General features: G+C 61.7%; 5 protein-coding genes across 7 annotated transcripts; 2 read left to right on the top strand and 3 right to left on the bottom strand.

The window, feature by feature from the left end:
• Positions 1-1,954: 1,954 nt before the first annotated feature.
• Positions 1,955-6,929, bottom strand: ZFYVE27 (zinc finger FYVE-type containing 27). The gene is made up of 11 exons (XM_061458970.1): positions 6,721-6,929; positions 6,577-6,647; positions 6,320-6,506; positions 6,090-6,185; positions 5,787-5,899; positions 5,101-5,231; positions 4,670-4,741; positions 4,155-4,299; positions 3,823-3,869; positions 2,922-3,003; positions 1,955-2,715 (listed from the first exon to the last, which is right to left on the bottom strand). Exons 1-11 carry the CDS (start codon positions 6,927-6,929, stop codon positions 2,651-2,653), a joined length of 1,218 nt encoding a protein of 405 aa, XP_061314954.1. The 3' UTR covers positions 1,955-2,650.
• A 2,005-nt stretch (positions 6,930-8,934) lies between these two features.
• Positions 8,935-11,507, bottom strand: MARVELD1 (MARVEL domain containing 1). Its single transcript, XM_061458969.1, has one exon. The coding sequence runs from the start codon at positions 11,350-11,352 to the stop codon at positions 10,825-10,827; it is 528 nt and encodes a 175-aa protein (XP_061314953.1). The 5' UTR covers positions 11,353-11,507; the 3' UTR covers positions 8,935-10,824.
• A 616-nt stretch (positions 11,508-12,123) lies between these two features.
• Positions 12,124-12,740, top strand: AVPI1 (arginine vasopressin induced 1). The gene is made up of 2 exons (XM_061458968.1): positions 12,124-12,513; positions 12,593-12,740. Exons 1-2 carry the CDS (start codon positions 12,227-12,229, stop codon positions 12,645-12,647), a joined length of 342 nt encoding a protein of 113 aa, XP_061314952.1. The 5' UTR covers positions 12,124-12,226; the 3' UTR covers positions 12,648-12,740.
• A 144-nt stretch (positions 12,741-12,884) lies between these two features.
• Positions 12,885-19,488, bottom strand: PI4K2A (phosphatidylinositol 4-kinase type 2 alpha). Its single transcript, XM_061458967.1, has 9 exons — positions 18,990-19,488; positions 16,852-17,052; positions 16,483-16,614; positions 16,246-16,399; positions 15,582-15,643; positions 15,363-15,462; positions 14,966-15,099; positions 14,621-14,680; positions 12,885-14,484 (listed from the first exon to the last, which is right to left on the bottom strand). Exons 1-9 carry the CDS (start codon positions 19,386-19,388, stop codon positions 14,323-14,325), a joined length of 1,404 nt encoding a protein of 467 aa, XP_061314951.1. The 5' UTR covers positions 19,389-19,488; the 3' UTR covers positions 12,885-14,322.
• Positions 19,489-19,849: 361 nt separating this feature from the next.
• MORN4 (MORN repeat containing 4) lies at positions 19,850-23,035 on the top strand. 3 transcript variants are annotated; one of them, XM_061458965.1, is made up of 5 exons: positions 19,850-19,966; positions 21,744-21,870; positions 22,004-22,118; positions 22,196-22,305; positions 22,415-23,035. In XM_061458965.1, exons 2-5 carry the CDS (start codon positions 21,804-21,806, stop codon positions 22,561-22,563), a joined length of 441 nt encoding a protein of 146 aa, XP_061314949.1. In that variant the 5' UTR covers positions 19,850-19,966; positions 21,744-21,803; the 3' UTR covers positions 22,564-23,035. The 3 variants fall into 3 exon arrangements, with proteins under 3 accessions (XP_061314949.1, XP_061314948.1, XP_061314947.1); XM_061458964.1 differs by having other exon boundaries at positions 19,855-19,966; positions 21,773-21,870; XM_061458963.1 differs by lacking the exon at positions 19,850-19,966 and having other exon boundaries at positions 21,288-21,870.
• Positions 23,036-23,560: the final 525 nt, after the last annotated feature.

The raw sequence follows: 23,560 nt of genomic DNA, 5'->3' as shown, positions 1-23,560 counted from the left end.
GGGTGGCGGGGAACACAGATGACAGGGGCATCACTGCTGATGGAGCCCCACAGCCGGATCTGAGGGTTTTCACAGAAGAGTTTTATCCCTCTGTCACCCTAGGGGATAGATCTGTGGGCTGGGAGCTGGAGGTACATGTGAGAAGCCTGGCACTGAACACAGGTGGAGGCAGACCCCAGCCTGGGCAGTCCCTCCCTGGACATCCCACCTGGGTACCACCTGAGAGCCCTGTCTGCTGCCAGACCTCCCACCCACAGCTCCAGCATCCTCCCAAAGGGCTCCCTGGGGCCACAGCCTGCACCAGCAGCACAGGAACCAGGGCATTGCTCACCCTGACCCCTCTGATGGCAGACAGATGCTGTCCCTCAGCTCAGCTCCCTGAGCCCGAGAACAGGGGCTGCCTCTGCCCCTCACCCCAGTCCCACTGCAGCCCTGTTTACCCAGTGCGTTCTCGCATCCAGGGAGTGAGGGAGGCACGAAGGTGGCCACAGGATATTTACCCAAACCTGGCTGCCTCACACTGCGGCTTCACACCAGAACTGGCCCCACTGCAGGGGAGCCTCCAGGGACAAGAGGGGAACTGAGGCTATGGGATGTCTGTGCCCACCCTGACAAGGCCACTGAGCACCTACCCCATGCCAGGGTAATCCCAGCTCCTTCTGTACCCCTTGGGTATGGCCTTGGCCCTACTGGCCACTCCCTCCAGCAGCAAAGGGCACTCACATTCTGCTCCAGGCAGGGGGACATGCCCCTGACCTGCACAGAGCAAGGGACAGAGGACAGCCAGCCCCGACACAGCCTCACACAGAGGCAGGCGGTCATTTTTCCCAATGTGGAAAATAAACAGGGAAAAGCCCAGATGTTGCTAGAAGGTATGTTTAGAGCGAGGCTGCCACAGGGGTAAACATCCTCAATTACGTCATTTTACTGCATAACTTAGAGTGCACAAACAAACCCCATCTCCCACAGCTCAGCTTTATCTGTAGCCCTCTGTATTCCTGTCATTAGCATCTTTCCAGGGAGTGTTCAGACACACACAGATCATCGTGCTCCTCACTCTGTTTTCTCTAGGACAAGTAACTTCTCTCTGCCTTCTACCATCGGCTGTCTGAGCTCTACAGCTCACCACCACCACCCCCTCCACCCCCCACGGACCAGTACTCACCCCACTGCATATAAACCCGCACTGACAAACACAACCCCACAGCTCTCGGGCGCTTCACAGCCCCCTCCACACCATTACAGCTGTTCCACTGCTGCCCCAGTAACTGCTGGGCTCTCTACATGCCAGCTCCCCTGCACACCCTGGCCTTGGAGCATTCCCAGCAGAACTCTGACACCCTCATCATCACTGCCAAGTCCAGCTTTTCCCCATATTTCCATAGGGCACAGCTTGAGGAAGAGGTTTATGAGCCCACGCCTGAGGGGACAGCTCAGGCTGCCCCATGTGAGCTCCCACACTGGCAGGGAGCTGGTGACTGTCACAGCCTGGTGGGCACTGGCCACTGCCAGCCCAAGAGCTCCGGCCACCCCAGACCCCCCAGCTGGGGGGAGCTGCAGCTGGCTGGCAGGGACCCAGGCCATGGCCATTCCCAGCTGCACAGCAGCCAGGGTCACATTCCTGGGATAGCTGGGAGCGTTGCTGTTCACGCAGGGAAAGGTCACCCTTGTGTGTGCAGGCAGCTGCCCGGACCACCGCCTGGGTAGGGCAGGGGAAGGAGCAGCTGTGGGAGGCAGAGAGGAAACACAACAGCTCCGGCCAGAGCCGAGCTGCTCCCTGGCACAGCCACAGAGGGGCAGCTGCACACAGCACAGAGCAGGGGCAAACAAGGCCACAGCCTGACAGGAGATGGAAACCCCTGTAAGCAATGGGAGCTAGTGGCAGAGACACATTTCTTCTCCATGACCATCTTCCAAGGGCACAGTTGCCAGGGTGACCAAGACAAGAGCCAGCTGAGGGCAAGAGATTTATTGGTCACTGTCTATATACACCTATATATTAATCTGTAGTAGAAAGCAGCAGTCAGTACGTGCACAGAGCAGCAACTTGTGCTTCTTCTGATGCTGCACCTGGAGACGGGGCCACAGTGCCCAGCCAAAACTTACCTTCTTGCCTCCTCTACTCTACAGCCAAACATTGGGGGAGAAAAGATTAAACCTGCAGGCAGTGAGGCCAAGCAGCACAGGAGTAACTAGCAGGAGCTGAGCAGAGCCAGGACCAAAGACCACATCCTAAATGAATGCAGAAATCCAACTTGATCCCTAAAATACAGTCACCTAGCACCGTGCTGGGAAAGGTAGGGACAGAGCCCTGAGGTTATTCTGCCCCACTTAGGACCAAAAGTGGGAAGGATGGCTCCTCCATCACTGAGCCAGGCCACAGGGCCTGACAAGCACGTGGAAGGGCACAGCAAGTGCCAGGGCCTGGAGCAGCTGCCATGGGTCAGTCATGGGGATGGGGCACAGCCTCTCTGCCACAGAGAGGCAGCTGGTGCAGCACATGCTGCGTGGCAAGGAGGTCTGGTCTGCCCCCAGATGGTACAGGCAGGAGTGGACACAGGCAGCCTCTGGCAGGGTGATGCCACGCTGGGAACCAAGTAGCCCGGCATCAGGCAGCGCAGGACTCAGGAGCTGGCTGGCGTTGGTGCAGTCACTTGATGAGCACCTGGTTGCACAGAGCACACACAAACACCGTCTCCCTCTGAGCCTCTGGAGCTGCAAAGGAAAGGAGGTGTCAGAGATGCTCCCCTTCCCCCTCAGGCTTCCCCACTCCCAAGCAACTCTCAGAGCTGCTCCAAGAGCTGGCAAACCATTCACCACTCTGTCCTGAGCCAAGCAGCACTGAACAGGTCCTGTCCCACCAGAGCTGGGGCAAACCCCTGCAGCAGAGAGAGCTCTGCCCTCCTCCACTGTCCACTCACCTGTGGCTCCCATCACAGCCTTGGGAACTTTGAAGGAACAACACCTGGAGCAGAAGCTGTTCCCACAGTTACTGCAGCTCCGCTGTGGAGAGAGATGGGGGTGAGACACTATTCTAAGCCCATTCCCAGCCCTCCTTGGCAAACTTCAGTGCTGGAGCACTGCTAAACAGCATTCCCTGCTGAAGGGGAGTGGGTGCAAGCCCTGAGCCTCAACAGCAACAGCAGAGGAGTCATCTGCCAACACCACCTGTACAAACCACCCAGACCTCATGTGCTGGATCTGCATTCAAGTGTGCTCTAACATCACAGGCAGCCTGTGTCCATCCTGAGAGAGCACAGGCTCCAGGAGGTTTAAGGACACTACATCACTTCCTATGCTGTAATCCTGGAGGGATGCAAGCTCCAGAGTGCCAGCCATTTCAGACCCAGGAGTAAGGGGAGGCAGCAGGAAGACATCAGTGCCAGTCTAGAGGGGACAAGAGATACCCCCTCCCCAGAACTGCCCAGGGGACTGTGTGCCAAGCATCACACCTAGGATTAAGATAAAAGGGGTGGGCTTTGCTCCTCTAATTCCCACAAACAGACCCATGCTCTGCTTCATTGGGAAGCTCTCAAGCCAGAGGAAACAGGTTAAACAGGAGGACAGAGCAAGTGCCTTCTACTACAGTACACACAGGTTTAGCCCGAGGCAGCTTCCAAAGGAACAAATGGATAAAAGACTCCACAGCACAAGGGATCCCTGTCACCCTTAGGCATGCAACAACACCCAGCATTTAGCTGAGGTCATCTGCTGCTGAGCTGTGATTGAGGTCAACCACCTGAGCTGCCAGAGAAAGCCAGGGTGAGCCAGGCACACACAACACCTCTACCCCAGAGGCAGGCAGCAAGCTGGCAGACTCACCCTCTTCTTGAGCACAGAGAAGGTGGCTCCACAGCCAGTGCAGCTCCCTGGAAGAAATGAAGCGGAGATCAGACAGGGCTCTGCTGCCTAGGACCATGAGAGCTACAGGAACACCCATGGCTGTTGTAAAGCCTCAGCTTAGAGGTAATATTGCTGCACCTTCCCATCTTTGCCCCTCCTAGGAAGCCTGGAAATATCCTCCCCATGGAGAAGGGAGGTCACTGAAGGTGTCAACACAGCCTTAGCAGGTACATCCCCACTCTGTCCATTCCCAATGCAGTGGTCACCACTGCAGCATAACCCCTGCAATGCTGAGCTCCCCTGAGCCTTACCAAAGTTGTTGCTGGGGTAGCGCTTGCGCAGGCGCTCGGTAAGGCGCGACACTTTGCTGCGGATCACCTCGTTTTTGCTCATAAAACCGTTGTCTGGGAGGCTGAGGTCAAAATCTGCTGAGCACTGAGAGCTCTCATCATCCTCCTGCAGAGAACAGAACCAGCTGAGAGTGGAGGGGTGGCTGTGAGCATGCTTGTGGGCTGCAGGGTGGCCCAGCCCAGAGATGGGCACCCAACAGGCAGGATGCTCCATATGGCATCCCCACAAGCCACCAGCAAACCAGGCAAAGGCTGCCAGCTGCTCCAGCATGACTTGGCATGGCAGTACTCACCATGACCAGTAGCTGGTTCTCCTTTTCCCGCAGCATGGGATAGAGGAGAGGCAGTACAGACTGAGTCAGAGGCATCCAGCCCCACAGCCACCCTCCTCGAGCACCCAGCTTGCCCACCAAGGCTCTCATCCCTTCCCACCCCAGTGGCCCTACAGGCAGAGCCCAATCCCACCAGCCTCAAACCTCGATAGCATCTTTGAACTCTTCATCAGGCTCTGCCTCCTCCGCCTCCTCCACACTGCCAGGGGTAAGGTCCTGCAAGAGATTCACAGAGTTCATCCTGCTGTACCCCCACCCCTTTCCAAAGGAGGACTCAGACTTCTGCAGTGGGTTCCAGGACAAAGGACCAGCCCCTCATGAGCCCCATGAGAAGAAATGAGTCCCAGAAGGTGAAGTGAGCCCCTGCCTCCCCAGACAGCATCCTCACATGCAGCAAAACAACTGAGCCAAGCCCCCAGTGCAGTTGCCCCAGCAACTCAGGAGGAGCTCACAGGCTTCCATCACCAAAGCTGGCAGCTGGAAGCAGTTTGAGGGTATAGGGACACAGGCACAGTCAGACCAAAAGGTGACCTTCAACTCCCACTCCACAGGGGACAGCCCTGCCCCTAACTCACCTCTGTGCTGGTGGGTGTGGGGGTCTGGTCCAGGGGGGCAGCAGCAGGCAGGGGCTCAGCAGGCTCTGGAATGCTCTCAAGGGGTTTGGCTCCCACACACTGCTCAATCGAGGCCCTGACCTCCAGTATCACTGGTAAGAGGGGAATGCAGCTGGATTGGGGTGGCACTTCCCATCTTCCAGCCCCACTGCACAAAAGCCAGCTGCAAGAGCCAATCTCCAGGGCTCAGTATGGGACAGTGGCATACACAGCCTTCACTTATCAGGTATCCTGAGCCCTCCTCTGCTCACACATCAAAGTTCGGGCAGCAAGAAACTGCCACACTATCTGCCCCAGCTCAGGATAAGGAACAGCAGGGGCCTTAGTCAGAGATCTCACTCCAGCATGTGCTACAGAACAGGGAGCACCTTCAGCTCTCCTCCGCTCTGACAGCGCATTTTCAGGACAGTGTCATACTCTCAGTGCCTATGGCAGTGTATTTCGTGTCCTGCAGAGCAGGGTCAGGATCAAGAGGGATGCCAATGCTCACGTACAAGTTGTGTTGTCAGCCCTAGTTTGCCACAGCATAGAGAAGAGCAGAAAACAGCACCCAGGCCAGGACACACACCAGGAGAGGCTCTCACCTGGCTTCAGAGGGCCTTTCTCCAACCCATCCCACACAGGCCAGCTCCAGGGAAGTCTCTTACCTTGGTAGAACTGGGTGTTGCCCAGGAAAAGGGTGCTGTTGAGGATGGCCAGGACCCAGCAGAGGGGCAGCAGGTAAAGGACACAGACAGTGCCCAGCAGTGCCCCATAAAATCTGAGAAGGAGCAGGAGAACACTGCAGTCAAGACAAGGCAAATCACAGCACAGCACAGGCCCCCCTTCCTTCATCTGGATCTCCACAGCCTCTGTCCAAGTACCAAACACATCAAATGCAGTTCCACAGGCCTGGCTGTGCCTCTCTCCCCACTGACCTCACCACAGGATGCCTGACCCACAGTACTCACTGGGAAGAGACAGTGGGGTTCTCCCAATACAGTACACGGTACACTGCCTCGCAGCTGCAGCACATCCCGCTCAGGAACCCCTCCAGCTGGATCAGGCTGCAAATGAGACCTCAGTCACAAAAAAGCCCCACAAACACACACCCTGGCTCCCCCACACCTCACAGTGGCCAGGCTGGTGTGAACCCAGACCCTCAGAAGCCTTCCTGGCTGCAGGGGCCCCAGAGACTCACAAGCTCTTGACCTGGGCGATGGCCTCCTGCTTTGAGAGCTGCACCTTGCGCAGGTCCTCTCGTCGCACGCTGTGGTACCTCCTGCGCACCAGCTCCGGCTCCGAGGGCTGGGCCCGGCACGTCTCCTGCAGGTAGCCCAGCAGCGCCGGCACAACCACCAGCAGCGCCAGCACCGAGTACCAGGCGGCTGGAAGAGGAGGGACAGCGTCAGCCCGGGGACTCCGGGCAGGGAACCGGCCCTGTCCCCGCACACGCACCTTTGCCGAGGGTCAGCAGGAGGAAGTTGAGGCCGAGGCAGACGAGGAGGGAGCACAGGGGCCGCTGCCACCTGCGGGGAAGACGGAGAGTGAGGGACCTGAGGCCACGGCGACGGTCTCGGTCTCGGCCCAACCCGCACCTACCGGAGGAGGGAGCGCACGCCCTCGGCGGCGTCCCGCAGCGGCTCCAGGTAGAGCTCCAACCGCCGGTAGCTCCGCACCAGCTCCAGCAGGTCGAAAGCAGAGGCTGCGGCCTTGGGCGGCGGTGACGGCAGCTCCAGGGGGGCATCCCCGCCCGCCGCCGCCGCCCCCTCGGGGCTGCCCGCCGCCCCGTCCCGCTCCCCCGCCTGCATGCCGGGATCGCCCTACGCTACCCGCCGCTTCCGCGAGAAGGCCAGATGCGCCATGACGTCAGCCGCGGCGCTCGCACACCGCCAACCAGAAGAGCCGGGATAGAACGCGCGGACAGAAACCCCGCCCCGGCGCGAGAGCAGCGACGGAAGAGGCTCCGGTCCCGGAAGCGGCGGGAGGGGAGGAGAGGGGAGGGGAGGGGAGAGGGAGAGGGAGAGGGAGAGGGAGAGGGAGAGGAGTGCGGCCCGAGCGGGCGCCGGCTTTGGCGGGGACGGTCCCGCGGCTGATCGAGGCCCCAGCCTGGCGCCGATCCGGGGCTGTTCCGGTCCCAGTCTAGGGCTGAGCGCTGCTCCCTGTCTGGGGCTCAGGCCTCGTCCTGATGGGGGTCAGCTCCCGGTCCAGGGCTCAGTCCCAGGCTGGGTCTCGGCATGGCCTGCCCTCAGCCGTGCAGGGAGCTGTGGTTTTGTCCCCGTGGGCTCCATTGCTGGGAACCTCTCTACGGGGAGAGACCAGAGATTGCCCCCACACTGGCACTTGGGAGGGAATGGGAGGTTACCCCCAGGCCCATAAGCGTGGCTGGCAGCTCATCTACTGCCCTTACATGACCCCAGAGTGGCCCAGCCCTGGCTACCCTGGCACTGTTCTGCAGAGCAAGGCATAGCCGCAGGTCCTGCTCCCACCACCGCAGGCACCACAGGCATCCTGCCGGGTGCTTGCAGGAGGGCAGGGCTGCTGACTCCCAGGGGTGCTCTGGGGACCCTGAGCTGCATACTGTGCAAAAGGGGGGAAGCCGTCCCATAATAATCCATGCAACCTTGTTAACCCTATGCCAGTTGTTGGGCTATGAGTACAGCACAGGACATGTTACCTGTGCCGGTGACACCCCATCTGCAGGTAGAGGTACACGGCTCGTCCCCATCGCAAAAGTGCAGCCCAGGGCTGGAGACAGCCCCAGGAGCTGCCCCCCAGCCCACCCCCAGCTCTCCAGGGCCCCAGCAGTGTGGGCACGACTGCCCAGCAGTGCCCCAGCCCTGGAACAGAGAGCCCTTTTAGTCTGGAGTGACAAAGCCCATAGGAACGCAGCTCCATCCTGCCCCCACTGTGTCCCTGCAGCCACACTCAGCGCCTGCACTCAGCACCCATGTGAGGACCAAGCTGTGCCCTGTCTCTGGAGGGGGCAGGGAACAGCCCCTGTCTTCAAGGGGGAAGTTTAAGCTCTCTATCTGGAGGAGTGGCTCAGCACCAGGGATCTTGCCAGTGACCCCAGCGTACACCAGGATGTGTTGACCACGTCCTGGGTTCAGCTGTAACAGTTCTTTTTCTCCTCCTCAGTAGCTGGTGCAGTGCTGTGGTTTGGTTTTAGTCAGAGAACAGCTCTGATAACACCTGTGTTTTAGTTGTTGCTAAGTAATGCTTACCCCAGTTAAGGACTTTCTCAGTCTCATGCTCTGCCAGGGAGGAGGGGCACGGAAAGCCAGGAGGAAGCAGAGACAGAACACCTGACCCAAACTAACCAAAGAGGTATTCCATACCACAGCATGTCATGCCCAGTATATAAACTGGGGGCAGTTACCCTGAAGGCCAGGATCACTGCTGGGGTCGGGTTGGCATTGGTGAGCAACGGTATTGGGCACCACTTGCGTTTGTTGTGTTTTTTCCTTTCCATTTTTAGTTTTATATTTTCTCCCGTTATCGTTTCCCTTATCATTATTATTATTTCCCTTCTCATTAGTAGTAGTAGTTTTGTATTATGCTTTTGTTACTGGACTGTTCTTATCTCAACCCATGGGGTTTACATTCTTTTGATGCTCCTCCCCATCCTGCCTGGAGTGGGGGGAAAAAGGGAAGTGAGCTAGTGGCTGTGTGATGCTGAGTTACCGGCTGGGCTTAAACCAGAGGCTCCAGACAGGAGGCCCTACGGTACAGGGCTACAGAACCAGGGATAATCTCAGCTCAGACCCTGTCCCCAGCAGATCCCAACCCCAGCACAAAGACCCAGACACCTGGTGAGCGCCAGTGATGCTTTATTTGGAAGGTGAATCCATAGGCACTGCGGAGGGGGCTGGAGTGGGGACAGAGCTGGCGTGACAGGCAGGGAAAGGCACTTGTGGTGGCAGAAGCCCTGCTGGACACCTTGGGCAGCATGAGCCAGGGGCTGCACCAGAGCAGACAAGAGGCAGGAGGTGTCAGGGACCGGCCCTGACACAGGGAGGCGACAGAACATTCTGCCCAGGAAAGGGGCAGATGGCCTGGGGGCTGGCAGAGCCCACAGCATGAGCGTGGATCAGCTGGGACAGCCCCTCATGATGGAAGTGGTGACCCAGCACCAACCCCAGACCCTCCCAAGCCCCAGGAGGATCACAGCTGCTGCTCTCCACTCCAGAAAAGGCACCAGGGAGCCCCAGACAACACCCAGAGTGTGGCCAGGGAACCGACTGTAAGGAACACCCATCCCACCGATCTCAACCTATGAAGAGACTGGGGCAGATCATCCCTCACACCAGGAGCAACAGAGAGGACCTGCCCCCAGGCAGGGTGAGGAGGGCTTATGGCAGGGCAGCCTCAGTGTGCTGGTCCTCCAGAAGTTCCCAGTCTCTGGCTGCCCATCACTCCAGCCAACCCCACAGGGCCTCCTCAGGGCTTGGCACCCAGTGGGCTGCGGAGACTGATCCAGGGCTGGGCTGGCCTGCTGCTGGCATCCTCTTCTGTTGCCCAGGGCAGGCCGTGCCCCCACAGTGCCCAGCCCCAGCTCACCCGCAGCCACAGTGCCGGCGGCAGTCCAGTGCTGCCATGCTGCTGTGCTCACCCTGCTCCTCTTCCTCGCCATGGTCTCCAGGCAGTTCAGGGCCCAAAATGGAGCCAGATTGTCCCAAGAGGAGTTTTCTGGAATGATAAACCAAGTGGGGAGCCTGGCAGGGCTGCAGGCCAGTCTTGAGTGCCGCTGGTGAGGCTGTGCCTGTCCTGTTTGGAGCAGCTGGGCCCTGGTGGCTCAGAGCCATGAACCTCACTGCAGGAGGGCAGGGGGAGAGAACGACCCTCTGCCCTGCTCCCTTCAACCCCAGGGGCATCCATCCCCATCCTGGGGCAGTATGAACCCCAGGGCTGGACCAGGCAATGGCCTTGCTCACCCTTCCCCTCACCCCGCAGTGATGGAGGCCGTGCTGTCCTGTGCGGGCTCAGCCCCAAGCAGGACAGTGTGTCGAGGCTCTGGGGTGACAGTGGGTCAGGCTGTGCAGGACCTGGGTGTCTCCACACCCCCCGAGTGCAGAGCAGGATGGGCTGAACCCCGCGGGGCTCTAGGAAGACGGGAGACATGTCCAGGCCAGACAGGAGGAGGGGCCCGGGCTGGGGAAGCCGAGATCAGAGCCTCCATTGGAGAATTGCAGAGGCGCCGTGCAGTTGGGAATGGTGAGAAGGGGCTGCTGGAAGGCTGTATAGGAGGCAGGTCTACCTACCCAATCCCACTACACACCACTGCCCCCTGCCCAGCGCCCCCAGGCCAGTCCCTTCTGCCCCAGGGATAGGTCAGCACCCACCTGAGCATGCAGCATCTGTAAGGCTGGGGGCAGGGGAGTTGGGCAGGGGCCCTGGAGTGCTCCCAGAAACTGGTGTCCTTCTGAAGGACTCTCCACTTGGGTCGTTCCACTTGCAATAGCCAACATCTGTCCAGGGCTGGGAGAGGGGCCTGTGCAGTGGCTGGAGCTCCACATTGTCTTGGTGTGATGCAGGAGAAGCCATGCTTGGGGAAGGCCTCTGTCTGTCCACCCGTCTGTGCAGGAATCTCCGGAGGAAGCACGGTGCAGTCAGCTAGGAGGGGATGGGGCATCAGGGTCACTTTGTCCCAGAGGGGTGCTGCGCTCCATCCGCAGGCGAGGAGAAGGAGAGTGCTGTGGGGTCTCAGATGATGTCGCGCTCATCCCGGCAGCGTCGTGACAGGCAGTAGAGCCCAGAGAAGAGGTACAGGCAGGCGGCGATGCCCCCGCAGACAGAGGCACTCAGGTAGGCACCGTAGAGGCAATGCTGGCTGTAGCCCGGCAGGTTGCAGTAGCTTTTCCGCCCAGCCTTGTAGCCCATTATGCCGGTGGCAGCCGCGTAGAGCCCCACTCCCAGCGCCAGGTCGTGCACCAGGTTGGTGAGGAGCCAGCGGGAGCCCAGCCAGGGCACCAGGGTCCAGCGCCCCAGCAGGCTCAGCCCGAAGAGGGCCAGGGTGAGGAGCCAGACCAGGACGGCGGCGAAGAGTGCGAAGTGGGCCGCCCCCTCGTACTTGTGAGCCGCCACCGTCACCCAGAAGGCAGCGCCCAGCGCCAGCTGCCCGAGACGCAGCAGGCCCAGCGGGCTCCGCAGGTAGGCGCGGTGGAGGCTGAGCGAGCCTCGGGCCAGCGGCCCCGGAGGCGGCGGTACTGCCGGGGGAGCCGGGCGGGCCATGGCGCGGCCCTGCCTGCTCCGGGGCTGCTCGGGCTGGACTCAGGGCTCCGGCAGCGACTTCCTCCGCGGCCGCTGCCAAACATCTGGCGTTTAACGGTCCTCCCCGCGCGGGGCCTCTTTCCTCTCCCCTCCGCTCCTCTCCGCCCCGCCTCCCGCCTGCGGATTCCTCTGCTGCTGCCGTCGGGCGGGAGCTGCCGCGCACCTCCCGTCCCGTCCCGTCCCGTCCCGTCCCGTTGCCGGGGAGGCGGCGGGAAGCGGCGGCCGGGCCGTGGGGAGCGGCACAGGGACCCCGCGCCGCGGCCGGCTCAGGGGCGCGCGCCAGGGCTCCCCTGTACGTCACCCGGGATTCCCTGTCGGTGTGACGTACGCTGGGGCTCCGCCCGGGGGCGGGGCCGCGCCCGCCGTTCCCCCACCCATTGACGTCACTCACGCCACGTGGCCTCGCTCGACGGAGGGGCGGTGCTGCCACGCCCCTCGGTGCCGATTGGCCCTGGCAGCGGGAGGCGGGCGCGGATTGGCGGCGCGGCGGGTGAATGAGTGAAGAGGGGCAGCGGCGGGACCCCGGTAGAGCGGCGCGAAGCGACAACCCCGCGGAGTGGTGTCCGGCCGCCGCCAGGCCTGTGCGAGCGAGGGAAAAGGGGTCACGGCGGGGCACAGAGCCCCGGGCACCGGCGGGGCGGGACCGGACCTGCGTGCGCCGGCCCGAGCCGGGCGCCTCCCGCGTCCCGGAGCGGCCCCGCCCGCGCGGCTGGCCTCCTGCCCGGCGCCGCCGCGCCGCGTCCTTCCTCACCGGGCAGCCGCGTCAGACCCCGGGGGACGCCGGCCGGGAGCGGAGCCTGACGCCGATCCCGCGGCGCCCGCAGCTGCCTCGGCCATGGGCACGCCGGCCTCGGTGGTGAGCGACCCTCCGGGGGGGGCAGCGCCCGCAGCCCGCGGCCGCAAGCGGGCCTCGGCCAACATCTTCCAGGGCGTGGGGCTGCCGGAGCTGCGGAGCCTGTTCCAGAACGGCGGGGCCGAGCGGCCCGAGGAGCGCGCCCGCCTCGTATGGCGGTACGGGGGCCAGCGGCGCATGGCGCGAGCCCTGCGGCGGCTCCGGCGGCGGCAACCGGCACAACCCGGCGGCGGGATGGCGCGGGCCCTGCGGCGCTTCGGCCACCTGCGGTAGGTGCGCACCGGGGCGGCGGGGAACAGGGGCGAGCACAGCGGGGCCGCGCCATTAACAGACGCCCCTTCCCCACAGGATCGCAGAGAAGGAGCCGGAGGTTCCGTGTAGCAGCACCGAGCTGGTGTACTGAGAAGGTGCAGGGCTGCTGGACAACGGGTGCCAGGACCTGTGAGGACACTAAGTGTACGGACAGGCTGCAATGGTTAATAAAAGGTGGACAGTGGTGGCTGCGTGAAGCTGGGCTGGGTCCCACAGTCCCCTCGCCTTTCCCCAGGGTGGCAGGGCCTTGGGCCAGGCTGTTGTACCAGTCCTGATGCAAGGAGACCAGCCCCGACCTGCTCTAGGGTGCTGCAGAGACACACAAGCATCCAGCTGAACGGCAGCTCTGTTATTCAGACGGTTGCATGGTTTAAATACATTACATACATTTCTACAGTGCATTAGAACAATACATTTTGGGTCAGTTGGAGATGCAGCTGGGCCTAGCCAGGAAGCTGGGGTCTTGCTGCTGCCCACCCTGTGCTTGCACAGCTATTGCTGAGCGCCCTCCCTGCACAGGAGCCAAGGGAGCTCTCCCCTCCCAGGCTCAAGCAGCAGATCCCCAACCTGCCTTCATTCTCCCCCAACACTCAAAGATGAGCTAGCAGGACACTGAGCCCCAACCCCAGCTTCCCCTGGCAGCAGGAGAAGCTGCAGCTCAAGGCAAGCAAATGCAGGCAGCAGCCCTGGTACTGTTCATACAACACGAGCTCAGCAGCTTCTGGGGAGTGAGGGGCACAGGGCGTCACCCCCACAGCAGGCCTGTGGGATTGTCAGCACCAGGACAACCAGGAGCACACCTTTTCCCCCTCCCCCATGCTCCCATCACACCTCCCTCCCATGTAGCAGAAAAGCCACGCTGGCCCTTCCCCAGAAGTCCCCTGCCCCTCGAGGGGGCCCTAGGCACAGACAAGGCTGGCACCATGCTGGCTGCACAGCAGCCAGAGAGCTTGCTGGGAGCAGGGGCAAAAGCCAAGCAAGAGCAGCTGTGGAGACCTGGCAGGAGGGATGGACCAGGGCAGCAAAAGGGGAGAAAGTGCTTGCACCCACCCTCAGCCCTCTCCAGCTGTGGAGGGTGGCTCAAAGCTACAGCCCCTCCCAGGACCACATGTTTCTCACAAGGACAAGTCAACACCTCTTTCCCCATAGTTTCTAACTGAACCCAAGCCAGCCCTGTGAGTTGTCCCTCATCCCTTCCCTCCTCGAGCCCCCAGCCAGAGAACAGCCGTTCGTTGTGGTCCCTACTGCGCCAGTGGGCAGCAGGAACTCCCCCTGAGGAAAGCAGCGTGCACAGGGTTGGGGCAGAGGAGGGACAGTGAAGTACAAGCACACCCTCAGGCCAAGGGAGGGGTGGACAACCTGCTACAGGCCTTCCAAGCCCAGCAGCCAGCACGGTGTGAAAGGGGCCAGTGGCTGGTGTGAAGGCCTGGATGGATACTGGTCCAGGCAGCCTGCTCATCCCAGCCCCAAGCAGGGGTGCTCAGAACAGCATGCAGGCCGAGGGAGGGGCAGGGTCCCAGCCACACCACAGCTCCCAGAGGATTCCCACTCCTTCCCCTGGGCTCTGCCCCAGACAGGGCACTGAGCTCCAAACGGAGCTGAGGAGGGACCATGCCCGACCTGCCTGGCTCCTCCAGTTCAGCTGCAGGTTCCTCCAGCCACACTCGACCCAGAAGGTCGAGTCCCAGCCACGGGAGCCAGCAGTGGCTCAGCTCCTCTCGCAATGCCAGTCCGAGGCAGCCAAGCCCTGTCTGTAGCTCCCATGGCTACCACCAGGAGAAGAAAGGCTTCCGACTTTGGAAGCTCTGCGTGTAGGACTCGCTGGCGGTGCGCTGGTGGGAACGCGCCGTTTCCACAATCACAGGCGGCATCTGAACCAGGTGCAGGGGGCTCTTCCCATCCTTCAGCGCTTGAGTCAGGTTCAGGATCTGTGCGGCACAACAGAGCAATGCCTGAGCTGCCCTGATGCAGCAACAGAGAGCATCCACCCCATCACCCTACCTGCCACACCGGCAGGACGAGGCTCTGTGCCTCACCCATCTGCATTCCCTACACACAGCTTACCTGGCCCCTCATGACTGCAATCTGCTTGTGAAACTGTCCCCTGTCAAAGCCAGGGTCTTTCTGCAAGAGAGAGCAGAGAACACAGTGAGATCCACCTGCTGCCTCAAGCCACGCAGGAGATGCCTATTTCCCAAGCAAGCCTCTCCTCTTGTCCCATGGGTTTTCTGCTTCTCCTCACACTGAACCCTCAGCTCCTGGCAGAGGGATAACCTGGCTATACCTCAGCTTATGAACAGTCAGGAGCCTGGCCACATTTCTGTCCTCTGCAGCCTTGACAGGGAGCTTCCCCATACCACCTCAGTTTTTCTTCCTTCCAAGCCATCTTCACCCACTCCCCAAGCTCACCTTGAAGAGCTCATACAGATCTTCCTCCAGGTCCTTGACAAAGTTGGGGTCTGAGATCTTGGGAAGAATCAGGTCCTTGATCTCCTGTGAAAAGGGGATTTTGGCCTGGGGCAACCATGCCCAGTAGAATGGATCTGTGGGAGTAAGCAGGAGACATTAGACCTGGAGAAAGGCAAAGGATGGTGCCACATGCCCCTAGGTGACAGATCACCTGCATCTGGGACACAGGGTCCAGTACCCGCTTTCTACAGCCCCTGCTGAGGCAGAGTCACCTGTGAACCCAGAAGGTTTGCAGAGAGACAGCCCTTCCCCTCTCCTCTCCAGCCCTTAAAGAAGATTCCTGAGCATGGAGTTCCATGGCTCACCAGGGTGCCCTGGCACAGCGTGAGGAACTCACATGCTCTCCAGGAGTCTGGGTGTTTCAAGGGAAAGGCCAAACCGTTGTCTATAGCAGCCAGCTTGATGATGGGCTCCTTCACCACCACCCAGTCACTGTCCTGAAAGGAAAAGGAGCAGGTCACAAGGACCACCCCGCAGCATGAACAGTCCCTCTCCCACTCAGAAACCCAAGCCAGCTGGAAATTCCCATCGCTCCTGCCCAGTAAGAGCCGCTCACCCGCACGCCTGCGCTGTCCAGGGGACAGTCGTACTTGATGAGCCAGTTGTCATTGCCCCGATCTGCAGGGAGATAGAACCAGCTGTGTCAGTGTCAGGGCCTATCTGCACCACACCAGGCAGAAAGTTACTCCTAACCCAGAAGTGAGACACACCAGTTTTAGGCCCAAACTGTACCTCAGAGCCCTGGAGCCTGCTGAAAGCCTGGGAAGCCACATGAACCCCCACACAACCAGTCCTGGAGACTGGAGAGGTCGATGTATCCCCAGCTCACAAAAGAGAGGTCAGCCTGCAAGCCCCAGGGTGCTCCCTCAACCTCTTCCAGCCTGCAGGAACTTGTAAACCCAGCATGAGATGGGATGCAAGGACACAGTCAGGTGCTGGATCTCCAGATGCCCCTGGATCCTCACAGCTGGCAAACTTCCACCCCAGTACAGTGGTGGCTCCAGATCTCCCAGAACACAGGCCAGCAGCCAAAGCATTTCCCAGGAAGGCAGTCACAGCAGCCACATTCTACCCAGAGGCTGCTGCCTGGAGGCAACTGCCAAGTGATGTCAAGAGGAAGTTTGGGTGCTGGGAGGAGATGCCAAGCCCCTGCCTCCATCCCCTTTCTCCACCTGGCAGGACATGAAGGAGCAGTGTCCCAGGCCAGGCAGCATCCCTACCTGTGTTCCTGATGATATAGTCCAGTACCACAAGCCGCTCAAACTGCAGCAGCAGCTGCCGGTTGGTGTTCTCCGGGAGTGGCTCAGCTTCGAACCGCCGCAGCCAGTAGTCAGCATCCTTGTAGCCTTCCACAAAGAGCTGAAAGGAGCCCACCTGAAGAAAGGAGAGGCTGTGTTACAGGAGGCCACAGGGCATGGAGAAGCAGTGACAGACGGGCATGGAGGCCAGTGCCATACCTTGGGTGGCAAACCAATGCGGTTGAAGCGCTGGCCGACTTTCGGCACCTTCTCCAGGGCCAGCCTCTTACCCCGGGACTTCACCCTGTCGATGGCACTGTAGTTAAAGGTCTCGCTGGCCAGATACACCACCTGGGGGGAGAGGAGTCCAGATGTCAGCAAGGGCAATTGTCACTGGTCTGGCTGATAAAGCCAAGACACAGCATTTCCCACTGCTCTGCCCAGAACAAGGATCCCACAGCTTGGCAGTCCCAGTCCAGAGCTCCCAACACACCTGCGAGATCAGCAGTGCCACAAGCCAAGGTGCAAGCAGAACTGTGCAGAAGCACACGAAAGCCTCCCCGAGACAAGAGTTTCATATCCCCTCACCTTTGTGCGGGGAACAATGTTGAGTTCCAGTTTCTGGTCCACCAGGCTGGCACCCGCCTCCGACAGGTAACCCTGGTTGAGGACGAGGCAATCTCTCCCAAAGCAGCATGGGCAGCACAACTTCTGCAGCCACTTGGTCCACTTGGGGTTCAGCTGCCCATAGGGTTCCTCATTCTTGGGCTTGAAGACACCAATGATTTTCTGTGAGGAGGAGAGGGGAGAGCTGACTCAAGGTAGTTGGCAGAGGCAGGACATTCCCCCCATCAAGCCAGCCAACAGTGGGGACACTCAGACTGTGCATTCACCAGGGAAATGACCAGCTCCTGGGACCAGGCAGACCCCCACAGCTCCAACGAGGGACCCTTCCTCAGGCAGTGCCCCATCCGATGAGAGCAGGGTGCTGCCCAAAGACCTTCATACCTGGCTCATGTATCTGGAAAAACCCTCCTTTGTCCCAGAAGATATCAGTGATAATGCTGTTCCCTGGTAAACATCCCAGTGACCTTTGGATGGCTGGGGAGACCTACTGCTCACTCCTGCTCATTATGTCCATGCAGGAGAAGGAGGGGGATATTGGTCCCTGCTCTGTCTCCAAAATCCACTGAACAGAGCTGATCCCAAACTGACTGGAGCAAAAGGGACCAGAACACCTCAGCAAGAGACCTCAGTGCAATCCCAGTCTACCAAGCACCAGAAGCCAGGCAATGGCAGGCAGGAACATTTTGTCCACCAGGAAGAGGAAGGGTTTGAAGGAAGAGGGCCACTTCAGACATCCCCTGATCACATGGAGAAGCCACTTTCCCTGAGCAGGCAGGAAAGCAACCCCCTCATCAGCTACATGTGAAGGCACACAACTGCCAACATGTCCTTGGATATGAGCCTGCAAAAAGCTTGTTGGGAGCTCTGGCAGCACCGGAGCCCTGTGCTCCATAGAGCCAAGTCCAGTAGAGCAAGGCCCAGCCAGCCATGGACAGTATAAAGGTGGAGGCCAGAGGCCTAGCAGCACAGCATCCCCTTCCAGACAGTCCTGTGCCAAGAGCAGCACTGGCAGGCAAAACAGGTCTGCCCTGGCACCAGCAGCAAGGCAGAGGGAGCCAGACCAGCCCAGAGGTAACCACATGCATCAGGGCTGGGGAGGAACATCGTAGCTGGTACAGCTCAGAAGCTGAGAGGAAAGCATACACAAGAGAGAAGTTCTCACCCCACCAGTGGCCTCACCCCTGCCCACAACAACAGCGCACTGCACTCTCTCATGCCAGCAGCAGGGAAGCTCTGGTGACTCTGGGCAGCAGCCACAGAAACCAGCTACGCATCACGTTCACTGACAGCAGGGCAGCCCAGGGACCTGCCAGGTGATATGGCCAGGAGGACAGAGACTTTGGCTCCCCACACACTCCCTCCACCAGCCCTCACCAAGTTCATGTCTCCTATAGCTAGGCAAGCCCCTGTGCTGCTCATCCAGCCCCCACCCCAGAGATGTCACATCTCATATTGGGCAACGGGAAGGAGTAGGAGGGTGGTGGGAGGAAGTGTGCATTGCCCTGGCTCAGCTGGGGCTGCCTGCCACTGCTCTGAGGAGCCAGGCTCCACCCAGAGCAGAAAAACTGGGGCACACCAGAGACCGGGGAGCCCAATCCTGCTCCCCAGGAAGCATCCCAGCACACATGCAGCCAGGAAGTCACAGGAAGCAGCAACAGCTCAAGTAATTGTGTTGGGTGCTGCAGGTCACAAGACAAGCCATCCCGTGCTGCACACACATCCAGTGGGTGGCATGGAGACGGTTGCCATGTAGCTGCCAAGACCTACAGGGGACCAGCTATAATTTGAGGACTTTGCCTTGATTATATCAACCACACAGCCCTAGGGCTGGAGTCACCACGGTCATGAGATGCTGATGCACGGGCCTGGGGCAGCGGGTCACCCTCCTTGGGTACAAGAGCCACAGAAGAGGCTGAAGCAGCGCTCGAGCCCAGCTGCCCCCACTCCTGCTGCTGGTCCCACCACGCTTCTCCCCTGGGCAGCTCCAGCCGCTCCTAGGAGCCCGGCCACGCCGGGGCCGGCACCCGCATCTCCCCTGGGGGCGCCCCTCTCCCAGCCAGCACCGCTCCTCAGCCCGCTGGCCTCGGGGGCCGGCTCACCCCCTGCGGGTCCTTGACGAAGTAGCTGCCACTGGAGCCCTGCGAGATGCGCTCGGGGAAGATGCCGCGCTCGCTGGCCAGCTCGGCGCACCGCACCACCTCCGCGAACTCGGGGTCCTCGGGGAAATCATTGCGCTCCCGCTGCGCCGCCGCCGCCGCCGCCTGGGCCTGAGCCTGCGCTGCCGCTTGGGCCTGCGCCTGGGCCTGCGCCGCCGCCGGGCCCCGCGCCCCTCGCTCCAGCAGCGGCTGCCGCTCTCGGTCGCGGCCTCCGGGGGAGCCGGGAGGGGAAGGCGGCGGTGGGGGAGCGGCGGGCGGGAGGGTGCGCACGGCCGCCCCCGGCAGCCCGTAGTCGGGGGCCTGAGCCCGCTCCGGAGACACCAGCGGGCTCGTCTCGTCCATCGCACCCGCCCGGCCCGGCCTCGCCGCGACACCCGCGCCTGCAGCTTCCGCTCACGTCACCGCGCCCCAGGGGCTGCTCCGCCCCCCGCCACGCCCACACCGGGCGTCACCGTGCTAGCCGCGCCCGCCGCGGGGCCGGCTGCGGCAACGGTACCGGATGGGGCGGGCAGGGAGCCCCCCGCGCTTGGCTCTTGGGGTATGCTGGCCCCACGGCCCCACCGCAGGGGGCCGGCTCCCGTGCCCCACACAAAGATGGCCGCCCGGAGCGACAACGCCCTCCACTGCCCTTCACAAAGATGACGGCAGGGCAGGGCGCTGCCCCTCTGCTGACACGCCCAGAGAGGAGACCGCTTTGCCCCACACAAAGATGGCTGCCGGCAAGGGCGTGCTGCGAAGATGGCCAATGAGCAGCCGCGTTGCTAGAGGTTGCCGTGGAGACAGCCAACGGCGGGCGGGGATGGACGCCGGTGGCGTGGCAACGTCCTGCGGGGCAGGGAGCTGGCAGGGGAGGTGGTCGTGCCACCGCCCCTCGGCGGGACCCCGGTGGGCAGCGGTGCGGGCGGCGAGCGTGTAGCCAGGTGAGCGCGGGTCCCTGCGCGACCGGCCCGTCCGCACCGCCCCTCGGCACTCAGCAGGGCACGGCTGGTCCCGGTGGGGCGTGCGTGCACCGCCCGTGGGTGCACCAGCCCTGGGTGCATGGACACAGCGGGGTGTGGGTGCATCAGCCCTGGGTGCATGGACACAGCGGGGTGTGGGTGCATCAGCCCTGGGTGCATGGACACGGCGGGGTGTGGGTGCATCAGCCCTGGGTGCATGGACAGAGCGGGGTGTGGGTGCATCAGCCCTGGGTGCATGGGGTGTGGGTGCATCAGCTCTGGGTGCATGGACAGAGCGGGGTGTGAGTGCATCAGCTCTGGGTGCATGGGGTGTGGGTGCACCAGCCCTGGGTGGCAATGTGGGCACATGCAGCTGAGCAGCCTGGGTTGCCTAGGGGCAGATTCTGCCCATGCCCTGGATGAAGTCGCCGGTCCAGGCACAGGCCATGCTGGTGGTGGGAGCCCTCCCTTGCCGCAGACATTAACAGCCCCCAGCACCCCCAACCTCTCCTGCTCCTGTCCCCCGTTGGAGGCACCCCCGGAGGCGCTGGGCAGGCTGGGGAGCTGGCGCTGAGCTCCTGATCTCTGCCATCAGCAGGGAGCACTGTTCAGTCGCTGCTCGCCTTGGCTGGGGGCCATTTCTGCTCCGGGCGCAAAGCACTTGCCAGCTCCCTGCTGTGCTCCCAGGTGCCGTGTCCAGCTGGTTAGCGTGGCTCATCACCCATCTCCAGAGACGTGCAGCCGCATGTGAGCAGGGATACCCCCTTTGGAAGTGGTGAGCCCCTTCCCGTCACAGGAGCCGCCGGAGAGGCAGCTCCCAGCCCACCTGCGGGGCTGTCTCCTTGCTGGTGCATTCCCTGTGCACTGGGCAGAGCTGTGCTGTGTGACAGCAGCTCCGGGGGTGTGCAGACCTTCGGGGGCTGCTTGCTGCCAGCAGGGAGGTTTGCAAACCCTGTGGTAGCCAAACAAGTCCCTGGAACCTCTGAGTCCTCTCTCTGCCATCCCTCGTAGGAGGAGTAGCTGCTCCATCCCAGAGGGTGAGCCAGATCTGGATTTAAGCTGCAAGAGAGTAGATTTGGATTAGGTATTAGGTAAAATTCTTTACTGTGAGGGTGCTGAGGCACTGGCACAGGGTGCCCAGAGAAGCTGTGGATTCCCCATCCCTGGCAGTGTTCAAGGCCAAGTTGGATGAGGCTTTGGGCAACCTGGTCTGGTGGAAGGTGTCCCTGCCCATGGCAGGGGGTTGGAACTGGATGAGCTTTAAGGTCCCTTCCAACCCAAACCATTCTATGATCTGCCCATCTTTGACACTGGAGCTGGAAACTGCACAAGCTCTCTGCTCTCTCCCTTGAAGAGCCAGTACCAAGCATAATCTGACAAGCACCAAAATGCCTGTTTCTCCCTGGGACTGTCCCAGCAGAGCTGAGAGCAGCCACTGGCCTGAGCCTGCTGCAGTACAGGACCCTTGGGTCCTGCCAGGGAGCTGTGCTGGATGCATCCAACTCCTGCCACGCTCCTCTGCTGCCACTCGCTCACATTTCACTGGGCTGTGACCCCCATGGGTTCACATCGCCCTGAGCCCTGCCATGGGGCAGACAGCAACCTGAACCCGGCAGCTGGGGTTTCAGAGGCAGGGCAGGGCGGCTGTGTCCTGGGGTCACCTCCTCATCTGTGGTCTGCCCTGCGGCACAAACGCACCTCTCTGCGAGCCGAGGGGATGCAGGGGCTCTGTGTAAGCCGGCGTTCTCCCCCTGCCCAGCTGCCACCCTCCGCACCTCTCCCTGCCAGCTCTTGCCCTGCGCTGCTGGAGGCTGTCACCATGACCCTCACCAAAGGCTCCTTCACCTACTCCAACGGGGAGGAGTACCGCGGCGAGTGGAAGGAAGGTGAGACGGGGCAGGAGGGGATGGTGCTGCCTGGGCTGGGGGCCAAGCAGCCCCTATGTCCTTGCCCAGCACCACACTGGGGCAGGTCCTGCTTCCATCCATCCTGCACTGCCCATTTCTGCCCTCGCCCCAGGTCGCAGGCACGGTGTTGGGCAGCTGACATTTGCTGATGGCACCGCTTACGTGGGGCATTTTGAGAACGGGCTGTTCCACGGCTGCGGCGTGCTCACCTTCTCTGACGGCTCCAGGTAAGCCCTGCGTACACCCCTGTGGGCATCCGCCCTTGCCACGGGGAGCTGCTGCCTCAGGGGCAACTCTCACACAGGTACGAGGGGGAGTTCGTGCAGGGCAAGTTCAACGGCGTCGGCGTCTTCACCCGCTGCGACAACATGACTTTTGAGGGCGAGTTCAAAGGCGGGCGGGTGTATGGCTTCGGTGAGTGCCCAGCTCAGCATGGCCCCATCCAGCATCTCCCATTCTGTCCCTCTGGCCCCAGTGGGTGCTCTCTGCCCCTTCACTCCCAGCCCTTCCTTCCCTTCCCCAGGTCTCCTGACCTTCCCCGATGGCTCCCACGGCGTGCCCCGCAATGAGGGCTTCTTTGAGAACAACAAGCTGCTGCGGCGGGAGAAGTGCCCGGCTGTCATCCAGAGGGCCCAGGGTGCCTCCAAGTCTGCCCACAACCTGACAGCATGACGGTGCCCCCCATCCCCTCCCACTGCAGAGGGACCCCCAGACTGGGCATCGGCTGGCCCTGCCGTCCCCAGAGCAGGGATGTGGCACTGCTGGGTGCCCCCTTGCCCTCTGTCTCTACCAAGCCCCCCTGCCGAACCCCCGTGGCTAGAGGGAGACCCCTCCACCCAAGTGCCCCAGGGCAGCCATGGTGCCTTCTCTCTCTGGCTATAGCCCTGGCACCTGCTGGAGCAGCACGGGACAGGGTGGCTAGGGCTCGGCTCCTCTGCCCCCAGGAAGACTGTGGAGCATGGGGCTGCTGGCCTGCTGCAGAGGATGGAGCAGGGGTGTAGGGCTGAGCCCTGACCCCACTGCCAGGGTGCCTTGGCTGGGAGCTGCTGGCTGGACCACGTGCTCACAGAGAGGCAGCTCCTGGTCCACTTCACTACCCTGGTTTTGAGGCAGGGTGGGCACCATGTGGCCTGTGCCTGTTCTAGGTGGCCACTTGCCTGGGCAGGGTGACATGGTGCCCCAAAGGACCCGGGGGTCCTGCTCTTGGGGCCAGGCGACGGGCTGTCCCCCATTCATCCCTGTGCCTTGGGTACATCTGCAGCAGTATCCCCAAGAGGGAGGATCGGGGAACACCCAGCCTGGCCATGTCTGCTGCACACTGGGTGTGAGGAAGGAGCAGGGTCCAACAGAGCCTGGGTTGAGGGGCATGAACAGGCCTGGTGTAGGGTGCCAGGGCTGGAGCAGGGCTGGGCAGGGCGGGTGGAGATAGGGGCATGGCGAAGGGGCAGGCAGGGTGGGCAGGGAGCATGCAGCTCCCCATCTTGCTGCCTGCATGCATCCTCCATCTCCCCCTGCATGCTCACCCTTGCCCCAGTGTGGTCTGGCCATGGTGCAGGGGTCCCGGCAGCCCTCGTAGCCCGCTGCTGGGCTGCAGGGGCCCTGCCTTCCCTGCCAGTCTCTGCCCACATCGGTCCCGTGCCTTGCCGTGACCCTGCCTTGTGCTGCTGCC

The sequence above is a fragment of the Pezoporus flaviventris genome, unplaced genomic scaffold (assembly GCF_033815535.1).
Source record: "Pezoporus flaviventris isolate CSIRO_AGI_PZ_B2104156 unplaced genomic scaffold, CSIRO_AGI_Pfla_v1 ptg000029l, whole genome shotgun sequence".
NCBI lineage: Eukaryota > Metazoa > Chordata > Aves > Psittaciformes > Psittacidae > Pezoporus > Pezoporus flaviventris.
This window is presented reverse-complemented; position numbering and strand designations above follow the sequence as displayed.